The 21015-nt window shown below is 34.6% G+C and overlaps 2 protein-coding genes across 3 annotated transcripts in view; one reads left to right on the top strand and one right to left on the bottom strand.

Annotated features, from left to right (window-relative positions):
- LOC116348940 (uncharacterized protein DDB_G0286591) overlaps positions 1-21015 on the top strand; it is a 117776-nt gene that overhangs the window by 27315 nt on the left and 69446 nt on the right. The window contains exons 1-2 of one of the 2 annotated variants that reach the window (XM_031780170.1): positions 4738-4850; positions 5735-5804. The gene's annotated coding sequence lies outside the window, so the exon portion shown is untranslated. Of the gene's footprint in view, positions 1-4737; positions 4851-5734; positions 5805-21015 lie in introns of those variants that run through there. The other variant, XM_031780168.1, reaches the window with a different exon arrangement.
- Positions 2354-3289, bottom strand: LOC116348942. Its single transcript, XM_031780172.1, has 4 exons — positions 3091-3289; positions 2894-3027; positions 2604-2833; positions 2354-2543 (listed from the first exon to the last, which is right to left on the bottom strand). The coding sequence occupies exons 1-4, from the start codon at positions 3239-3241 to the stop codon at positions 2447-2449; spliced, it is 612 nt and encodes a 203-aa protein (XP_031636032.1). The 5' UTR covers positions 3242-3289; the 3' UTR covers positions 2354-2446.

Here is a 21015-nt window from a genome sequence, read left to right as displayed (position 1 = left end):
TTACCAGTGCTATGAAGTGTTTTACATCAAAATGAATTGCAAATGTTTGCGAAAATTGTGTCTGCAAAATTAGAAAAGCACCAGTACCTTCACTCTCCCCAGCCATCCGAATCATTCGGTAGACTGTAAATTCTAAAGTGTCATTGCTGTGTGTGTGTTCGTTGAATGGAGTTTGATAATTGGTTTTTGCTACAATTGCGATTTGCATATCGTACAAACAGAGAGCAAGTGCCAGCAATACAATGTAACAGTGTGCTTGATGCACGCAACAGTGCGCCGATATATATACATACAGCCGAAATTTACGATGTCGGTGATTTTTTACATTCGGTTGAGTGAAACCGATGAGCAAAATGTAATTTGTTCATGTGTACGAATGAGCTCCCCTGACACATGACTTATGTTTCGTTCCAATTAAATGCGAAAACTGCACGTCTCACCAACGAACCCACGCACACTCACACATACAGTTCCCAAAAGCGCTTCTCTTCACACATTCCATTCGATAGTCTATGAGACCGTAGCTATAATTCCGGGGATTTGGGGGATATAATCAAGAGTGCCGCTACAAACGAACACCAGCAGATTAATAACGAGCGAATTGTTGCAATGAAATAATGATTAATGCGTCTAATAAAATGTAATTTATTGTTTTTAATGCAATTTTGATACCGTTTATTAGCGAATAATTCATTTAAAGTGAAACATCTCGCTCCCCTTTTATCAACTATCACACTCGCTGTAAGCGCAGATAAAGTCAAAACAAATTCAATGAATTTCAAACTGAATTATTGCATTCGAATGTTTTTCACTTCACTTTTTGCTGATTCTCTGTCTTGCTCTCTTCGGGTCTCTCTATCAATTGAAACTTTTTCTTCAAAAGATACTTTAGTTTGACTTTGACGTTGCAAATGAAAATGCATTAAACTTTTCCATTTCTTTACAAACATCAACGAACGAAATGCACTCTTTGAATTTCGTTTGCGATTCAATTCAGCGAAGCCGGAAATAACGAAACTGACATTTATTCTTTCAATAAAGTCGATTCACTCTGATTGCAGCACAATTTTCAATCGGAGATAATTGTTACATCAGACAGACAGACGGAGAGGGGAAGAAATAGAGAGAAGAAAAACAAAACTCCATTCGTTCTTTTCATTTTCAAATAGCGCCAAATGAAGCCATGCTATTTGGAGAACAGTTTATCAAGCCGCACTTTTTCGAAATTGTGTATGGAATACGAGAGAGAAAGGGAACGAAAGGTAAAAAGGCTCATCATTTAATTCAGCTCGTTGAACTTCAATTTATTTAATTATCGTTCTCCATAAAAATACTTCTTACGTTTCATATGTGCGTATGTACTGGTTTTCGCCTGAAATTCAAACACTCTTCTTCATGTGGAAAACTGATCGCGTTTTACATGAATAAAGAAAACACTCGAAAACGAACATCAAAATTTACCTTTGGTAAAATGTAATCATTTAATTTCGTTTCTGAATTCCTTCTTTTCGACATTTTTCGACCATTGGTTCATGTGCCCGTTAAAAATCCCATCGTAAATGGTTTTTAAAACTGACTTCCAAAATGAATGTATTCATTATTTTGACTCATCCTTAATCTTGCCCGCACCGCACATATATAACAATCCACTATCAGTTGCCTTTTGGTGTGTGTGTTTTTTAAATATTATGTGCAATCCGTTGAATGATGAACGAACCGAACGAGTTTGATGTTATTTGTATGAGAGCTCTTATCGATTAAAAGCATCCACTTCCTCGTAAAAGCGAATACGTTAACCCATTACGACTAAGTGTATCAATAGTTTGAAATGGAGAATCAAGTGTATAATTGTCCGGATTTCTGGTTTACCTGTTTTGAAGCGGTAATACATTACACGTTATATCGCATATTGACAAAGGGGCATTCTGGTATTTGATTATCCAATCTCGGCATTGACACAAGGCAAAGTATCTTGTTTAATACATCGACCGTCGTCTGTTCAAAGAAAATCATTCATGCATTTGGCATTCAAGCAAAAATACACATTTTATTGAGTAAGCACGTTCATTCATTTACTGATACTCTTTTTGCGTTTGGAAGGCCACGGTTTTTTTTCATGCAACTTTAAAGTTACATCAGTCGACTCACCTTTTGTATAGTATGTTTACATTTTTCCAAGTTTCTCAACGATCCTTTTAAAGCTTTTCATTTGTAAGGTTTTTTTTATCTTTTGTTTATTTAATCAATGAATATTGATTCCACAATGCTATTACATTCGTATTTCAATGAGTTGAAAAGGACTTTTACGATATAAAGTAATAGACAATATAAATAGTAAATGCAAAAATAAAAGTAAAGTTTTCAATCTGTACAGAGTTTTTGACTTTAAATACAATCGAAATAAATATAATAATATAGTTTCGAAAAAAAGAACTCAATTTTACCGTCAAAAACCACAACATTTGGGTTGCTTTACATCTGCTTCAACTATATGATCATATTCAAAGGCCTTACAAGTTACCATCCTGTTCAATACTTCGGACCTATAAATATGTTTAAGTAATTAGTGAAATTAGTATTAAATATGTTTTTGTTCACATTACCATGAGCGATGCACTTTCGTGTAATTCAATTTGTCGGTCAAAATATTCGACGAATCCGATATAAAAAGGCCGGCTGTAACTTTCACACCACATTTTAAACAGATTTGTTCATTCGCTCTGAGAAGTGCTTTGCCAATTCCTTTGCCACGATAATTTGGATGAACAACAAATGCGCTGGTTATCAAATATTTACGAACGTTAAACTTCTTAAATACAACATCACATGCACTCTAAAAAAATTGGAAAGAAAAAATTGAACTTGTCCTCTGTTTTTTTTTATTTTTATTCACCGGTATTCCTGAAGAATTCGTTTTTATTTCCAAGATATTAACGCCAATGATGTCTTGTGTCCCAGGCTTAAAGCAAACGAAAGATAGACCTTTCTTGAGCTCTTTTGCCCATGCCGTTTTTGCTCCGGTCAAATCTTCACAAAAATATCCACACAATTATCAAAAAATTATTTCAATAATAAATGAGAAGAACTCACCAACATTTTCGTCATCAGACATGTATTTGACCACAAATTCCGATGCTTCTTTATATTTTGAAGAAGGCAATGGTTCAATTTCATAATTTGCCAAAATACTCGAGGAAAAAACTAAAACAAGTGTAAAAATCGCCAATTTTCGATATGACATTTTAAAGTTTTTATTGAACGGAATAATTTGATGAAATGTTTTTGTTATTCCAACTGATAAAATATAACTGAATACAAGGCCCTTTATATTATTTATTGAAAAAATTCACGTTGGTATATTTTCTCAATTCATGACGCTTTTTATTTGTTTAGCTGTTAATAAAGAATTTTATTCGCGAATGGTGTGAACTCTTTGCAATTAAACAAGTTACGTTGAATATATTACTTTATAAAGTAATGAATGCTACGTGGAAAGAGTTTTTAACTTTGAATAAAACAAAAACATATATCATATATGTATATGATCATCCCTGCGACATGACAGTGTATTGCAAAAAGTGACATGGTGGCGCCATGTACAACATGGTGGTGAAAGAACAAATTTTCATGTAAGAGCATGTACGACCACATTATTGATGTTAGTTGTTATCAACTTGGATGAAATAATTTGTGGTCGCAAATGCAAAATGTGCGTGGTCGCAAAGAGTGATCATAAAATTTATCCATTTTCAAAAATAAAATGTTTACAATTAGAAAATTCCTTGCGATTTCATCATTTTTGTATTTAAAATTTATTTCATTTAAAAAAAGTAGAAGAAAAAACAAATCGTCTATCACAGTGTGGTCGCAAATACGTTGTGTGGTCGCACATGCAAAGTTTGTTCTTTCACCACCATATTACAGGTACATGGCGCCACCATGTCACTTTTTTCATGTCGGGGGGATGTATATGATTTACATCACATGGTTTAATATTCACTGTAGTGTGCACAAGTAGCGTAGCGTTAGAGTTGTGGCACCGCTTACAATTATATCTATGGCATGGATTTTGATTGCATGGATATATCCTCTTGTAGAATGGCACCTGTTTACACCCTTGCTTTAAACAGGTACAAGGGTAGAAACTAAAGAAACAGGAACATTTATTGACATAAATACTCAATAGACAAAATTTTTGTTTATAAATTTTTATAATATTGTTTTTCTATCATCGTGACTATTATTTTGATGTCAAAACACGTTCGTATTCCATAAAAGTTGTTTTTATTACATTTTGTTTTTTTCATATCCAACAGAAAGGTGGTTTTGTTTGAATCGCCTTTCAATTTCCAGCTAACGACAAATAACAATCTCATGTATGTCTGAATGGGATTATGTACAGCTCGTGTTCATGCTCATGATTACCATGTTCGAACTTCTAATTAGGAAAAAAGCAATATACTTTGATATTGCATATAAATCGAGTAATTTAGTGAAATTACGCCCATTTTTGTGTGGTGTGATTGAAAAGTGAGACTTCGGTCTCGCCATATATGAGATGCGATGAAATTAACCAGTATTTCATGAAAGTCAATCATTTTTTTTTATTGACAGATTAACGGACACTCTTGATGTAGATCACTTGCAATGCTTTCATTAAAATATACACGATGCCAAAACTATAAAGCAAACAAAACGGTTGGCTAAGTGATTGAAATATATACAGCCATTTAATCATACACCGTATGAGACAGACAAAAAAGCACCGATCAAAGTCATGAACATAGTGAGAGTCAATTACGACAACAACGCACTATGGATAAAACAGATTTGTTGTTTGTACTGGAAAGGTGAAAATTTATAACACTCGCCACTTGTAATTTGCTTAATTCGTTCCTACCTTAATTGCATTGCTGTGAATATTTTCATAAACGTAACGGCTGCAAGGAATTCAAATCGTTTTTATTAAGAAAATATGGTCGCAAACACAAAGTCAGTTACTATATGTGGCAAGGAGAAAATAAACACCAGTAACTCGAGGTCATTTGCATATTTGCCAATTGGCATATAGACTGGAGGCAATCGATGCTTCATATGAGAGCACTTCAACGAGATATAGTGAAAGTAATGTATTTTCTATTTACGATCGATTCACATACATATATTTTATTACGGACACCAAAAATGACCATTACATTGTGTTGATATTTTTTTTATCACACGCTTGCAGCGTACAAACATTTTGATTGTTTGAGAAAATGCTGTCAAAATATCATTATAATTATGTGAGGTAGTGATACCTCGAGAGATTATTTTTTTCCTATTGAAATTTACAATTGGCACTTCGTTTGCATTCAATTCGATGTGAAATTGAAGATACACACAGGGGAAAAAACGTTTTTTTTTTTCAAATAACTTCTTTTTCCCAATTACTGCTTACACCTTTAAGTTTACTTTGCTCATTGCATGCTCAACCGAACACACACACATTTTTTTTTTCGTGTGACACAACTTACTTTGTCGCATTTCATCATCTACTTTGAATGTGCGCGATGTGCGCATATTTTCAACATTTCCCAAGAGATATTCGTGGTGATAATGAGATTGGAAGTCTGTTGGCAACAATTTTTGTTTTTCAATTCGTATAAAAAGCTGTTTACAATGTATTGACATTCACTGATTCAATTAACTTTGTTACTTCGTATTTTCATGTTTATTCTTCTTTTGCTTTCAGGACTGTGTCTAAAAACATTTGACAAGAGTGAGAAAAAAGAACGCCGCCACGTCTGAAATATTTCCAAACGGTATGTACTTAAAAACTAAGTTTTAAACAAGCGATTGAACATAAAATAAAACGTTGCTTTGTTGAAGATAATATGATTGATTTTGCCATTGATGTTTATTTTTATCGTGGAAGCAGGAATAGAGTTATATGAGTGCGAAGAAACGCATGAATTTCTTTGTAAACAAAATACTTGAATAAATCGTCTATTATTCACTTAGTTTATGTACGTTCGATGATTTGTTTGCACAACTTTTGTATGTATAATACTCGTGTCAAGTTTTACTTCGCGTTAATTTTTGAAAAGTTTTTTTTCCTCCATCCGAAAATGTTGCAGCCGTCTGAAAAAGATGTTAAACAGTGACATAATGCTTTTGTCAATGTAAAAGAAATCGTTTACCGTCTCAGCAAATGAATTCATTTTCAAACAAATAAGTCACATTTCGAAAACATTTTTAGCCATATCTCTTTTTCACGCACAAGCACAAAGTACTTTTGTGAATGGAGATGAGTTTTGTTGCTTTCATCTTCAATGGAAATCCATATTTGATTAATAGATTTTCCTCTTGGGCTATCACAAGACTTGATAAAGCTTTTGGATATGCTGAAAGTGTATGTATTTTGAGTGACTTCAAATGAAAAATCGATTGACAAGCTGGCGCCAATGGAACGACAATTGTACGCAAATATTTAGGCATTGGGAATCGTGCAATTTACATTTTGCTCTCAAGAACGCAAATTAATCTAGCCAGATTACTTTCAATATGATGTGAATATTATGTGTCCGAACCTAGAATAGTGAATGACAGTCATCGGTCCATTGAGAAAATACATTTAAATTTTTCCGCTTTCTAGCATTCTTTTTTTGCTGACATTCATACACACACACTCGTCTACGATGGATTTAAATTAGAAATAATAATGGCTGTCAACTTCTGTTCACATCGGGTATAGATATAATCGCCGGTCATTTGTTCACATTTCTCTCTCTCTCCTCTCTCTCTCTCTCACTCACTCACTTTCGATATCAAGTTTGCGTTGCGTCATTCAGCATTTTATTATTCAGTGACAAAGCATTTTTTTTTGCAACGGTCCTCAGACGCTTTTGTCATCTATTCAATTTTCATCTTTTCCATTTTGCTAATAGTAATCGAGTATTCTCAAACGATTTATTAACGGCAGCAAGAAAAAAAAACGTGTGCACAAAAAGAAGAATTATAATATTTAGCCAATGGACAATTTTGATTGGAAAGGATATATTGTTACTTCGAGGCGAATTTGCCATCACAAATGCTTTATCAGACTCTTCAAAATAATTCGCAATCAATGTTAATACTACGGCAGGAAGCCTCTGTAACGTTATAACAAAATAAATAAGATAAAGATTATAGGAAAAAATTGAATTTCACAAAATTCCGTATAAATCATCGAAATCAATTGATGATGGTGCTTGTTGTGCAAGAGACGAAATGGAAAATGCCAGTTACAATAATCATTTTGAAGAATAATGATGAAAACTCTTTTTCGTTTACTTCAGTTTCGATAGATATTTTTATATTGGCAAATGCGAACGTGAAATCATTCGGGACGAACAGATTTTTTTCTCGTTTAACACAGAGAGTGAGAGCGAGCACTCGTGGTAGTTTCCTATAGGTCATCTGAATTTATTCAATTGTGGTAATGCTCATTTGTGGTGGCCGAATGAGGCAAAAAAAATAATACGCATGAAAAACGTACGTTATACGACAAAACTACAGCGAGTAGTTGAAGTGAGCAAAAAAAAAAAAGAATGAACGACGAGGGGAGAAAAAGCAATTGTCTGCAAGTCAGCATCATTGCTGTATTATATGTGGCCAATAGCTGCAACGGCCATTCTCGATCTGATAATGCAATAAATTTTCTACTTGATGTGATTGAATGAACCTCATACACAAATGCACTAGAAAAGCACACAAACTTTTCCCAAACACAATCAAAACCACAGTTTGTGTGGTTAAGCCAAACGAAAATATGAATAAGGTTTTTTAAAAAATCATAAATTTTCTGCGTTGTTAGCGAGAATTCCGGGAAAAATTTTCCCTATTCGAAACGTCACAGTGGTAAAGTACTTTAGCAATTTATAACCACATCTGTTTTTTTTTTTCGTTTCTCGTCTCGTAATGTACAATCAATTTTTCGGTTGAAAATCGCATGCAATCGATAAACTTTCAGCTCCGATCATTAAGAAGAAAAAAACCCACATGAAAACAACTTTTGAAAATCACACAGTGCTCAAGTGCATTTCAAAATGCTCTTTATTAAGTTTTTCAATAGTTTATGATTCGGTTTCTCCGCATCAATATATTTTTGTTTTTGCTTCGGTTCGCAGTGAATGTGACTTATTCCGCTGTTCGTCTGGTTGAGGTTGCTTGCACTAAAATATAAATGCAAAGTCAAAGCGGCTTTCTCACCGAATGCAAAAAGAGAAACAGCAACGATGACGATGGCAAATATATGAGCGTTATCAATGTCAATTATTCAATAGTTAAATGTGCAATAAATTTCATATCAGCCAAGATTTATCTGCTAGTGTGTGATGCTTACAGCCAAAACGGAAGATATACTGACAAGCAAAAAAATTGAATGCAACGGATGATAATGATTTTTCATGGAATGTGCATTGCCGGTACGAAAATGAAATGGTTTTTAACTAATTTATATTCAATCACGGTTATAATCATTAATTTTCATGCGAGAGAGGAAGAGTTGAAGTATTCGACGTGAGTTGTTTTTATGAAAGTTTTTTGTTGGAGCGAATGATGACTTGATTTTTTTTGTGAAAAAGTCTCATTTCAATGCCAATCGTACGGATGCAATCCATTTTTTATGAATCAGACCTTTGGCATTGAAATATCCATTTTTATAACTGACACTTTGACTTTTCGATTACAGCACAGCTCTTGAGAAATTCTTTTTTTTTTTATTGGAAGTTGTTAACCTGGGGCTGGGAAATAATACTATTATATTTGGTGCGGAATCGAAATTACTTCGTTTTGCAATTACAGATAAACGTTGCCGCTTTTTCCCTTTGTCATTGGCTAAAGTATTGCTCTTATCTGAATTATCCAATCGAGTCATATACGGGCGACCATTTATTTGAATGCCTACTCCGATTTTTGCGATCGAAAATGAATCGAATCATATGACAATTCCAAAGCAATTCTCGGAATATACACATAAATGTCATACATTTGAATTTCAATAAAAAGAAATTCTCTCCAACAACCCATGTTCATTGTACAAAGACGCAAAATTCTATTGCTTTTTTATGCGGGATAAATTTCCTTTTTTTCTGCCTCCTTCTTTATATTTTCGTCAACCATTTCAAAACAATTTCAAATCGAATTTGCGTATTGGTATGTGATGCAAAGCGACAAAACCGGATCAACAACCCTTGCATGACGATAGATTTTTTTCCCTTTTGCAACATATTCCCCGAATTGTGACATATATCCAGTTGCTTTGTATCGTCTAGTTGTCAGTTATTGTTATGGAAAATGTCGAAAATGTAATAATATCATGTTCAAAGATTTTTCTGGTGAACCTGTTTTCAATTTTATCCATCTCCCCCAATGGAATTTGAATTCAATGTGAACATTTCATGCATGACAAATGCAATGGGAATCAAGAGTTTCACATACCGTATCAACTGTCATCTATTCGCCAAAAAAAACATGCATGGGCTTACACGCATACATAAGTAACATGCATTAGAATAAAGAATCGAAAGATTAAAGACAAAGTTCCTTGCCATTTTTTTCTCGTTCTCTTTCATCTCGAATAAAAGTTCGTCGAGAAACTGCAATTGTCTTTCTTCTCTTTATTGAGGTGGCGCCGGAATATCTCTCCCAAACTATTATTAATTCGAGAAAAATTGTCTTGGATTTCAGTCTCGTCGAATCTCTTTTTGAACGCAATGTATACTACCGATTGTTTGACAAAATGACATTCGAACGGTAAGTCAATGCAAAACTTTTACGCCAACTACGACACATTTGCTTGGCATCAACATTGGTAACAGCCGCAGCAGTCGAAGACGTAACAAAAGAGTTCGATATTTTTGTGCCAGTATTAAAATGGTGAACAAGCCATATCTCTTTTCACATAAACTTTAAAAAGTTGACTTTTCTATGCATTATATCCAGCATCTCAATTTCAACTTGTCATGCATTTTTGCACTTTCGGCGCTCTTACATTTTAAGATAACATTTGTGAACAGAAAAAAGAAATGTCTCATATCCGTTTATAAGTTTGAGTTTTCATACCAACATTTATTTATATTTTTTTGACTTTCGTGAGAGACGAAGGAAAAAAGTTTTTCCTGGAACAAACACCCGGCGAAAAAAAAAATACGAAATACAAACTAAATCCACGCAACAATTCCTTATATTGCGGGCTGCAAAAAAAATCGGATGAAAAACCAACCAAAACAAATAAAATAACAACAAACAAAGAGTGAAGAAAAAAACGACAATTTTTCCAAACAAGAAAAAGACAAACATTAGAGCTGAAGCTGAAAAAATATCATCGTGTCATGGCACGATAACCACTGTGCAGAACGAAGCACACCATCGACGTGTACGAGCAGCTGCAGTTTTTTTTCTCTCTCTGCCGTTACAATATTTCTCTGGTACGGACATGGATTAAAGTACGTTCATTTGGTATAGAACGACAGAGCATGCAGTACACACAGTTGACATTTTTCTATTTATTTAATAGTCTGTGTGAGGATGATGCGATCAATAGCTTAAGTCGGTTATAGCTGAGCTGTACGATATCACAAATTAGAAAATTCATCGTCGTGCGAAAATCCGCTGGTAACGTGTAACTGTGTAACTAACCAATTTTCTCAATATATGGGATACAGATTGCGAGAAGTTCACACTTCTTAGTTCTCATTCAGGTCTATGTGTGCAAGATTATACTTAAAACGAAAATGAAAAATTCGCACACGAAAAATTGTACGGACGAGAAAGATAAAGTTGAACTGAGTGTGTGCGTGTATATGTTTGTGTCGAAAAGAAAAATGAGAGCCAAGAGTATAGTTAAAAAAAGGCAAAAAGTGTGGAACGAAAAACGAAACCACACCAACATCGGCTATATTTTGCCAATGTGGAAAAAGTCGACAATGTGAAATGACAGAAATCCATGCGGTAAATTCTCGAATTCTTAACATTCATTTTCGATTTAGAGTTTTTGATCTTTGGCTTCTTAACTGTACTTTTAAATTAGAATTTCGACAGGATTTTCCATGGCATTTTCGACGACTCCTGAGAGAACACAAGTCAGTGAATTTCGATCTGAAGTCGTTTTCAAGCGAAATTTATGACACTGAAAAAGCAAACAGTTTCTTTCGGTATAAAATCTCTTCTTAAATTGATATTTTTATCTCTCTTTCGATTTCTTTCGCAAATTCGGTTCTGTAAGCATTGCAATCGTTTGCACATGGCATGATGATGACATTAATTAAACGAAATCGAAACTATCTGTAGTTCTTTTTTTGTTGTTGGCCGAAATGATCCAACGTTTTGTGGATGCAATCATTTGAAAAATTACTGCGATTTTATGCTGAAGTAGAAAATCCCTTGAAACCAATCGATTTAAAATCAATAATCCGGATAAAAATCAATTGTGTTCAATTGAGCAAAAACTAGACATACCGATACATTTGTTCTATCACATCGAAACGCATTTTTTCCGTCATTTTGTCAAACTGTGATTACCACGCGAAGTGTGTGGGCGTTAACCGTCGTAATCTCATAAAATTATCCCACCATAATTACTGTCATAATTCACACTCTCTCAAAGTTATTCGGTTATAAATGTTTTTTTCCTCTCCTGTTGAAATGGAAGTTTCACACAATCTTTATGCTTGGGCTCTTGCTAATTTGATGAAAATGAACACACAATGGCACCGAAAATATCCTCTTAAAATAATTAAAACATCAAAAACGTCGAAACAAAAAGTGGAGCCGTTATGACGAGTGAACTGAACGCACGCTGGGGTTTTAACGACAATGGAAGCGTTACATGAAATATTTTGCTTGCAGGCAACAATTTTACAGTGTTTTGAATGCATGACGAGAAAACAAACATGAAAAATGACAGCAATCTAAATCGGTGGCAGTGTAAATTCAAAACATACAAAACAACGCATAAAATTAATTGCTTTCGCAAGTCGGTCTACGCACAAAATAATATCGAAAGCACGCACACATGGTATTGCCCATGAAATTGATGTGTTTCATGTGTGCACGATGCGATTTATTTTATATGAGATTTTATCAACAACAAAAAAATACACATATGTTGTTATCACATTAATATCATCATTTCGGGAGCGACATTCGTATAATCGAAATACCACACCATATGAACGCCCGAAAAACTTGGCCATTGGCAGACACATAGGTATGCGACAGAATCAAATTTATTCAAGTGTGACTAATCACCATAATATTCATTTGGTTTGTTACTCGTCCCGAAGTTAAAACGGCACCTTCAAAAGATCCATTAAGCAACATGCCAAAATGATGCCATCTCCATTATTGTAGTTTCTCATGTGTGTATCGATTGATCTATTCTTTTTTCTGTGTTTGTTATACATGGAAATAAAGTTTTGCGAATGTAGTCACAGGACATTAAAAACAACCCCCTGTCAATAACAACTGGTTCAGTCGTTGACTACAAAAAGAGCACCAAACATAAATGAATAAGATGAAGAATATATCGCAAATAAATGTTCCTTTTTTTCGTCAATATATGCGAAAATTGTGAATGAAGACGAAAAAAGGAGTGCGATAGGTGAAAGAAGGTAACAAATGGATGATGTTTTTCTATGAAAAATATGTTTGTGACACATTTTATATTTGACGCTTGGTATATTACATTCGACAATATGTTTGCCACTAACACGCCCCAATTTTATTGATTGTACCCCGGTTTTCGACGGTTTTTTTTTTTTGCCTCCTCTTCGTTCGACATGCCATTTGGCCAAACATTTCATTCAAGCTGTGCCGGAGAGTAATCGATGCTCCATATAAAATGTGTCACCTATCGTAATAAAAACTTACAACGTAGTCATTTTTTGCTGCTGTTGCTGTTGTAAACGCCATTTCAAATGGTGGTCGGTGAGTCTTTTTGCACACGATATCCAACCACAATAAAAAAAACCCAACTGAAAATGCAATAAAATTCATGTTTTCTCTTTTTTGTTGTTCTCTTTGTCTTTTTATCGCTCGTTTTATGTGCACTTTACGCTACGACATTATCAAACATTTACGTCCATCGATTGGCACAATGAAAAATCTTCATTTAGACGTAATAGTTACGTTGATTTTTCTTTTAATAATATTGTTCGCTGTTTGAACAATATGGAAATGGCAACTTTTCAACTGTTGTTCCATTAAAACAGTATTAGACTGATCTGAATGGCGTTGTATAGTACGTGCCTATTGCAGTTGTTAACAAGTCAATTTGGATAAGAAATATAGTCACGGATTATATTCGCTGGAATGCGACGTGAAAACCAAATCAATGCGAACTGTTTCGCCACTCAGCATAAAAAGAAAGATGCACAGCGTAACAGGGACAACACATTGCCGTTTTAATGCAGTAGCACGAACCAACATTATGGTATACAATTTTTATCAACTTTTTAACACACACTCTATTTGGTTGACTTTTTGGCATCGCTTCGTTTCATCTTTATTCTGTCGCCCATCCCTCCTCTCTGACAGAAGTCATTTCTCTTCACCAAGTTACACACACACAAAGTCTTCTTTTGTCGTTGCGTGTGCACTTCTTGTGCCAATTTTATGTGTTGTGCCTCATAAAAAGTGCCAGTTTTGCAGAAAAGTGTAACATTCACGCTGAGAACGAGATAAAAGCGTTCCAAAGAAATTAACGCAAATGCTAAGATACTTATCGCACAGTAATTTCACGGTAAATATAAATAAAGCTTGAAATGTGGGCCCAAGTGAGATAGAGAATGTACAAAAAAACGCAAACAGTCGATGTTTTGCTGTTTCGAAATCGACCGTAAGGATTAACTTTTCTTATTAGCTCATCAATGGTAACACAAATGCTTTTTTTTGGAAAAGTTCTACTTTTTTTCTCATATCAAAAGTAAAAAAAAACCGGATGAAATACCAAACAAAAAAGTTTGGATGAAAAGCCAATGGGTGTTTTGTAAATTGTAAGAAAAATTGAGCGGGAAAATGGTATGTAAATTAGAATGAAGGAAAAAATGGAGCGTCAACTTTCCTCGCCGTTTTACATCCACTTTGAAATTTTACCAGTTAAAGACGTTCCGTTTTAATTTCATTGAATGGTTTTTTAACATCCATTGCCACTCATCAAAGACAATTCGGCTGATGAAAAAACACATGTTTCACCAAATGAAAATGATCCAAAGTTCTTATGCCATGACAATTGTTTCCTTCCCTTCGTACGGCGAATAAATGATAAAGAACCTCTATTTGAATATAATCCCTTGCCACACATTGATATGCTCTTATCCGTTGTTCAACACACACATACGAAAAATAATTCTTAAAATAGGCAACAATAAAGACAATAAATTTTCACGAAAACACCTAAGCCGGCATGTTCTATTTCGAACATTACGCATGTTAGTGCCATTTCCCGAAATACTCCTATTGAATTCCCTTTTTGCTATTTAACAAAACGTGAGCAAATGCGTGATACAACACACAAAAGTCCTCACGCCTCTCTCTCTCTCTCTACGTGTGTGTTAAAATGCCAATGTGAAAACCGAGCGACGAGACAATCATTTGCCTACAGCATCATATTTTCACCATTGCACAGCAAAAATGTGTGCGGCAACATACATTGTGTTTCGGTGTCGTTTTAAATTTGTGGGCTGCATTTTTCCATGTCATTTTTGTATTTACTTGTTTTTTATCATTCCGTTTTATTCGTATTCAACGTAACAATAACAATTTCTGTTACACTTCCGGCATTTTTCTTTTGCGGTATAAACGCACTCAACAATTTTCTATTTACTTTGAGTCAAAGTTATACGTCTAATATTTCACTTTTGCAAACATTATTTTTGAAAATGCCTGAAATTCTTCGTAGAAAACATAAACGCGGTCGTTTGTCTCTCTTTCAACAAAAATATCAACGCAAAAGCAGCTTAGTTTTCGGCATGGCTTCAAATGGTAGAAAAAAAGTTTTTAGCGTAATTTCTACGCCACGACGAAACAAATCGTTTTAAAAATATTTCCTCTGGCACACTCCATCGTTTGTGTTCTTTTTCTCTGTGTGTATCTTTTTTTTGGGGTATGCCTCTAATTTAAGCGCATAGAAAGTCACATTGTTTGCGTTGTTACAGTTTGTCATCATATAGATTTTTATGCGTTTTGTGTCCCCATGTTTTGCTTTGCCGTTTTTTCGTTCGTTCTTATTTTGCTCTACATTTTCTATGGTTTTGTTAGAATATATAAACATTTTTTTGGGGTCGATTTCATATAATTTGTATCGCTTTACATTTACTTAGCATAACCATTGCCTCCTCATCGTTTGTTGTCTATTACATTGTCGCCGAGACTCTGTTTGTGGCTTGTTGGATGGTTGCTTTTTTTCTGCTAACGTTTGCGTTGCGTGGAGAAGTAATAATTTTTTATTATCTTTCATGTACAAGAGTATTGCATCAAACAAATGAGCATTTGAAAATGCTTGAAGCTCACATTCTTCGTCTGAATTCAGGCCCATTGCGCCTTCACTGCCATGAGACATAGTGAGATTGTGTACACACATAATGAGAATAAAATCCTTTGCTACTCCGGAAAAATGATTGTGCGAAAGTAATTTTTAAAATGTTCTCTTTTTCCAAGTGAAAACGTACACTCACATTGGTTCTTTCTGTTTTTTTGCACTCGGTAGGTCGGCATGTTGATTTTTGTACAAAAATTTCAAACACACTTGTGAATTTAATTAAAAGCTCCGTAATGTTTTCAATTTAGAAACCAAATTAAGTCATGTTTTCGCTCTATTTAGAAACGTTTTTAATTGCAATAAACCATTAGACCAAGAAAATTTTGGTCGAGTCAGTTTCAAACATTTCAACTGAAGTCCTGAGTTAAACAAGTTTTTGATTTGATAATATTTTGAATTGGAAAAATATTTTCGTGGTAATTTCATTGGATTTTGTTTGGAAATTTAAAGCCATACCTACAGAGAGAAAATTTGTAGAGATGCTATTATACACTACTTCTAGAAAATCCCATTGTGACTTGTTCCAATTGCGGTTAAACCATATTTTTCGGATACACGATTCTGCCATTCAAACAAAAATCTAAAACATTAGACTGCAAATCACAATTTTATTGCATTATACCAACCAAAATGTAGTTTGTAGTGTAAAAAATGAAACCCTCGTTCAAAATAAAATGAGAATTTATGTTGGTTACGCCACTGAAAACTGAAGTGAGACCATATTTTGTTTTTTCGATGGAGATTTTTTTTTTCATTCGTATCATGGCTGTATGACGTATGGTCAGTATACTCGAGAGTGGTGAGCTGCAATATTGGCTATCTTTTGGGTACATCAATGCATTTCTTTTGTTGGCCAATGTTTATAAAATATCATCAGATCAAAAATGCCACTTCATCCACTGTTGCTGGTTGTTTTTTTCCCTTCAGTATATTTCAGAATTTCAAAAGATAAATTGTGCACGTTTAACGATGAGCATTTTATTATAATACGCAACAATATTTTTATGCTGTTCCATTTCTTGGAGACGTGAGAGGATACTAGAATGAATGTTAGTTTCGTCTGTGCGCACATTATGGCATATCTATTAACATGTCTTGCTGCATTTCATTTGATATAAATATCTCACTCTCTCGGCACCGAATGAAATATGCAATTGTCATGGGTAAAATCATGCAGTTTATTTATTTGTGTTTCATGACAGTTTACGTTTTGTTCACGTCATTTCGCGCAATGGTCTGTTAAATCATATTGTGCACATGTCACGGCGATATCAAATAACGAAAACGAAAAATCTTTTAATAGACCGAAGTTCTAGCGATTTTCGAAAAGGCGATGCTACATTATTATTACCAGACAGACATTATGACGGCAATAGAGTTGTTTCTTCGTTTTTCTTCCATTCTATCGAATACTTTCGAGCGAAAAAAAGGAACAAGCAACCAATTTTTCTATCTATTTCTTCTTCTTTTTTGGTTAAGCCATCATTTTTCTCGATTTAGAGTCGTCTTTTTTTCGTGTTCCATTGTCATTGTTTTACCGGCGAAATTCATTCATTTCGCGTTCATGGCATTTGCTGCCTTTTTTTTGGCTTTCAAAAACTAAATCAAATAGAAAAAACAATGGAATAGCAAATGTTGCATGATAACATTATGCGATGAGGCGACACAGCCCCGATTGTTACGAGATACCATTGTATGCGAGTGTTAGAGTGTGATGTAGTAAAATAAAAATCACTTCGCGCTCTATTTTCTTCGGCTCGGCATGTGCACGCGGCGATGCCTTGAATAACTAAAATGGAATGTATGAACCAGAAAGAAAGCGAGAAAAAACATCGGATCGATAACTTTTGCCTTGAGTCGCACATATAAATGCACGGCAATTTAAGCGAAAGACAGAGAATGTGTGTGTGCGCGCTTTTTCCAACGTATATCTACCACCATTTGAAATGTTGGATTGCAAAACAAAAGACATCACTTTTTGGGGTATTATTCGCAGCGACAGCACCATGTGTATCATCATCATAGCGCAAAATACGTGAGAATAAGAATTTATTTTGGTTGCGTTTGTATTTTATCACATACACACTACACACATTCGCTGGAGGTCTTTTGTTATCGCTCAAAACTAATAGCGTATATCACATCATGCATGCAGATCATTGCGGGCTTATGCAAAGAAGGCGACGAACGCGACATGAAATTAGACGAAGGAGAGAGGGGGGGAAGGGGGCAGAGAATGAGAGAAAAACTAGGAAATTGTATTGCTAAGGATGAACATAACATCACCATATAATTACATAATTTGAAACAAACAAGCGTGTTTTACTTTTTCTGCGGCAACTTTCGTATGGTTATAAAAGGGAATGGCTGAAAGGGGAACAAACTAGATGGCTTTTTGTTTGCGAACATACATATATTAAAAAGGCGTCGACGAACAAAACGATTCAGAGATAGTTTAACGTGCAACAATGTCGCTGTCGATGTTGCCGTATCCGTACAAGTGAGAAAATCGTCATCGTTCTTGATTTAACGAAATGAAAATACAATTCATACTGATTTGAAATGTAATAATAATGTGACGCAGTAGTAGTGCCAAGTGAATCGTGTGAATTTATTTAGTATTTGATTTACCGTATGACTGCATCTTTGCAAGCATTCGATTCCTAATTGCGAAACGCAATGGATTTTCCTTTAGATTGATGTGACACGAAGCAGAACAGAACATATTACATATTAATCACTTTGAGCTCAAGCGACGATGGCGACGACGATGACTTCATATTCACGACACAATTAACTCAAAGTGATTGACAGTAAAGTGGAATTGCATGTTGCTTAATAAACAGAACGAAATGATATCGAGTGCACGCATTGAGTGTACTTCTTAAAAATGCCGTTTGCTTCTTTTAGACTCGGCATTGACTTTTGTCTGTCTCACCACAAACATTGTACTCAAGTTAAGATCGATGGTTTACATAACACGTATACAATAATCATTAACTTATATGCATTACACTACTTTTAAACACACAAACGCACAGCTTATTATTATTATATTCCACTTGTTCTCTTCGCCACACTTTTCTTTATCGTTGTGAACATCTATTAAATTGTCATACAGTCATTTTGAAGTAACACGCGCCCCATTTTGTACAGCAGACACAATGGTCATGTGCGTGTGTGCATGCGTGCGTGCGCGCATCATGTAACACGTATAAATTACATCTGATTTCAAAAATTAGATAAATAAATAACGAGGAAATTTTCCGCAGATTAAAATATTAATGAAATACGATGTGCAATGGTCGTTCGTTCACTTTGCAGTATTATGTATCTACCGTCGATGTGCAGACACAACACACATACATTTTATATCATTTGTTCTCGGCGAATGCCATTTATATATGTCGGAATTTCCGTAGCAGCATAAACTGATGCTGTTGAAGTTGCCGTTGCTTTGTTCGATTAAATGTATAATGGTATTGCATGCCGTCAAGAAGCGGTGTAAAAGTTTGTCTTTGAAAAACGATGACGACGTGCCAGTGTGCATGTCTGCCAATTTCCATTTTTCTGCCGTTGCATACCAAATTTTCCAATCTTTCACCGTTTCTTTCTCTCTTCGCCTCTCTTTCTCTCAGGAGATTCGATGAATTAAAATATTTGTTTTCGAAATTACTCAAAGTCTAATTAAATGCATAAACATAAAGACATAGTCAACGTTATTTCTTTTTTTTGTCAACACTTGTCATTGGAAAGAGAAAGTTTCATCGGTGGACGGGAAATGAGAAAAAAAGCAGCATGTTTATGGCATGTTTTACATGAAGAACGGTCGAACTAGGGAGAGAGCAAAATGTTAGCGAGTAGAACATCATGTAAATTTAATTCGATTTCGAAAAATGTTTGTCGACCGTGTGTATGGCACACGGAAACTAGTTTAAATTGGTCTGGCAAGTTGTAACATACAAAACATTTGTCGGGGAACACGCGTACACACATATATATATATATAATTTCACTCCATTTCCCCAAGTTTTGTCAAAATGCTAATTAACAATGAATGAATCTCAAACTGTGTTATAGTTATCATATTCATCACATTCACATTTGAAATGCAAAACTGAATTTGGAAAGCAAGTTGAAGAGATAGAGATGCTATCAAATTAAGAACACCAATGGCATCAATAAAAATTCATACAATGCTTAAATTGGATTTGGTAACGATGGCTTTTAACTCCGGCGGGAATATTTTTTTAAAAGCTTCAAGAGTTGATGGCATAGATAAAAAGTAGAAGTGTTTTCAACGGTGAAAAAAGTTGAGTCAATTAAAGATTTCTTTTTATCACATGACCCATTATTTCAAGAAAAATGTGAGAAAAAGTGTAATTTGTAACATAAATCAACATTCAAAAAAGAAGTTTCTTTTTTTAGTGAATAGGAAGAATTTGCACTTCAACCACAAACCACGAAAGAATGTTCCAATGCTATAAAAGACTGTCGCTGTATGTCTTAAAAAATTGTCACTCTTCCACACATTTTGAACACATTGTAAAGAAACATATTTTTGTACACATTGTACGCAAAAAATGTGTGTTTTTCTTATTTGAATTGCTATCGTCGAGTTGAGAGATCATCGACACATTGTATGCGCACGCGAATTTCAAATGATGCAAAGTTCGTGTACATTCGCTGCAGTAAAAAAAAACGGCAAGTGAATTGATTTAAATTTGAACGCATCATCGAATTTGAGATGGTGTACAATCACATTTACATACGTAGAAAAACTTTGTATTACAAAGTCATGCGATTTGATTGATAACCTTATCCGTTTTGCGAATGAACACCGCAGCTGCATGAAAATCTCAACAACAATGAATTTTAAAAACGTGAAATACCAAAGAAGTGCACATGCATTCAAAATTGTTTGAAAGTCAAATCATGTGGAAAGTACAAACAGAGTGAGAATTTATTTGCCAGTCGATTGGCACCGATAGTGAACAATTCCGTTCGGTATGTACATTTCACATAAATTCCAGACTCTAGCTGCTTGACATCGACAAGCAGCGTCATCTTCATTTTACTTTCAAATTTGCTCAACTCTATCGTGACAATCACATTCTTAATGCATAAGTCTTTTTTTGTCATCGCTAAGCAGACAAGTTTTTCACTTTTCCATCGTGAACTTGTGTCGTTTCTTCTTCTTTTTTTGGAGAAAATAAATAAATCAGAGAAATTGAGCAAAAGTAACGTTTGTCGGATGAGTGTGGCGCAAGAGAAAAAGCAATTCGTATTAAGATATTTCGAAGCCGTCATTTGCCATGAATATCTCTTTAACTAAAAAAGATTGCTTTCCCAAGCGACCAAAAAAAAAGCGAAGAAATTCATATAAAGAGTGGTTGCGTGGTCGCAACAAACCACAAACGACGACGGTGACGACGTCGATCGTGAACACACAT

Source organism: Contarinia nasturtii, unplaced genomic scaffold (genome assembly GCF_009176525.2).
Source record: "Contarinia nasturtii isolate CC-2019 unplaced genomic scaffold, AAFC_CNas_1.1 Cnas_scaffold_2678, whole genome shotgun sequence".
In the NCBI taxonomy this organism is placed as follows: domain Eukaryota; kingdom Metazoa; phylum Arthropoda; class Insecta; order Diptera; family Cecidomyiidae; genus Contarinia; species Contarinia nasturtii.
The sequence above is the reverse complement of the archived record's forward strand: the minus strand, read 5'-3'. Positions and strand labels throughout refer to the sequence as shown.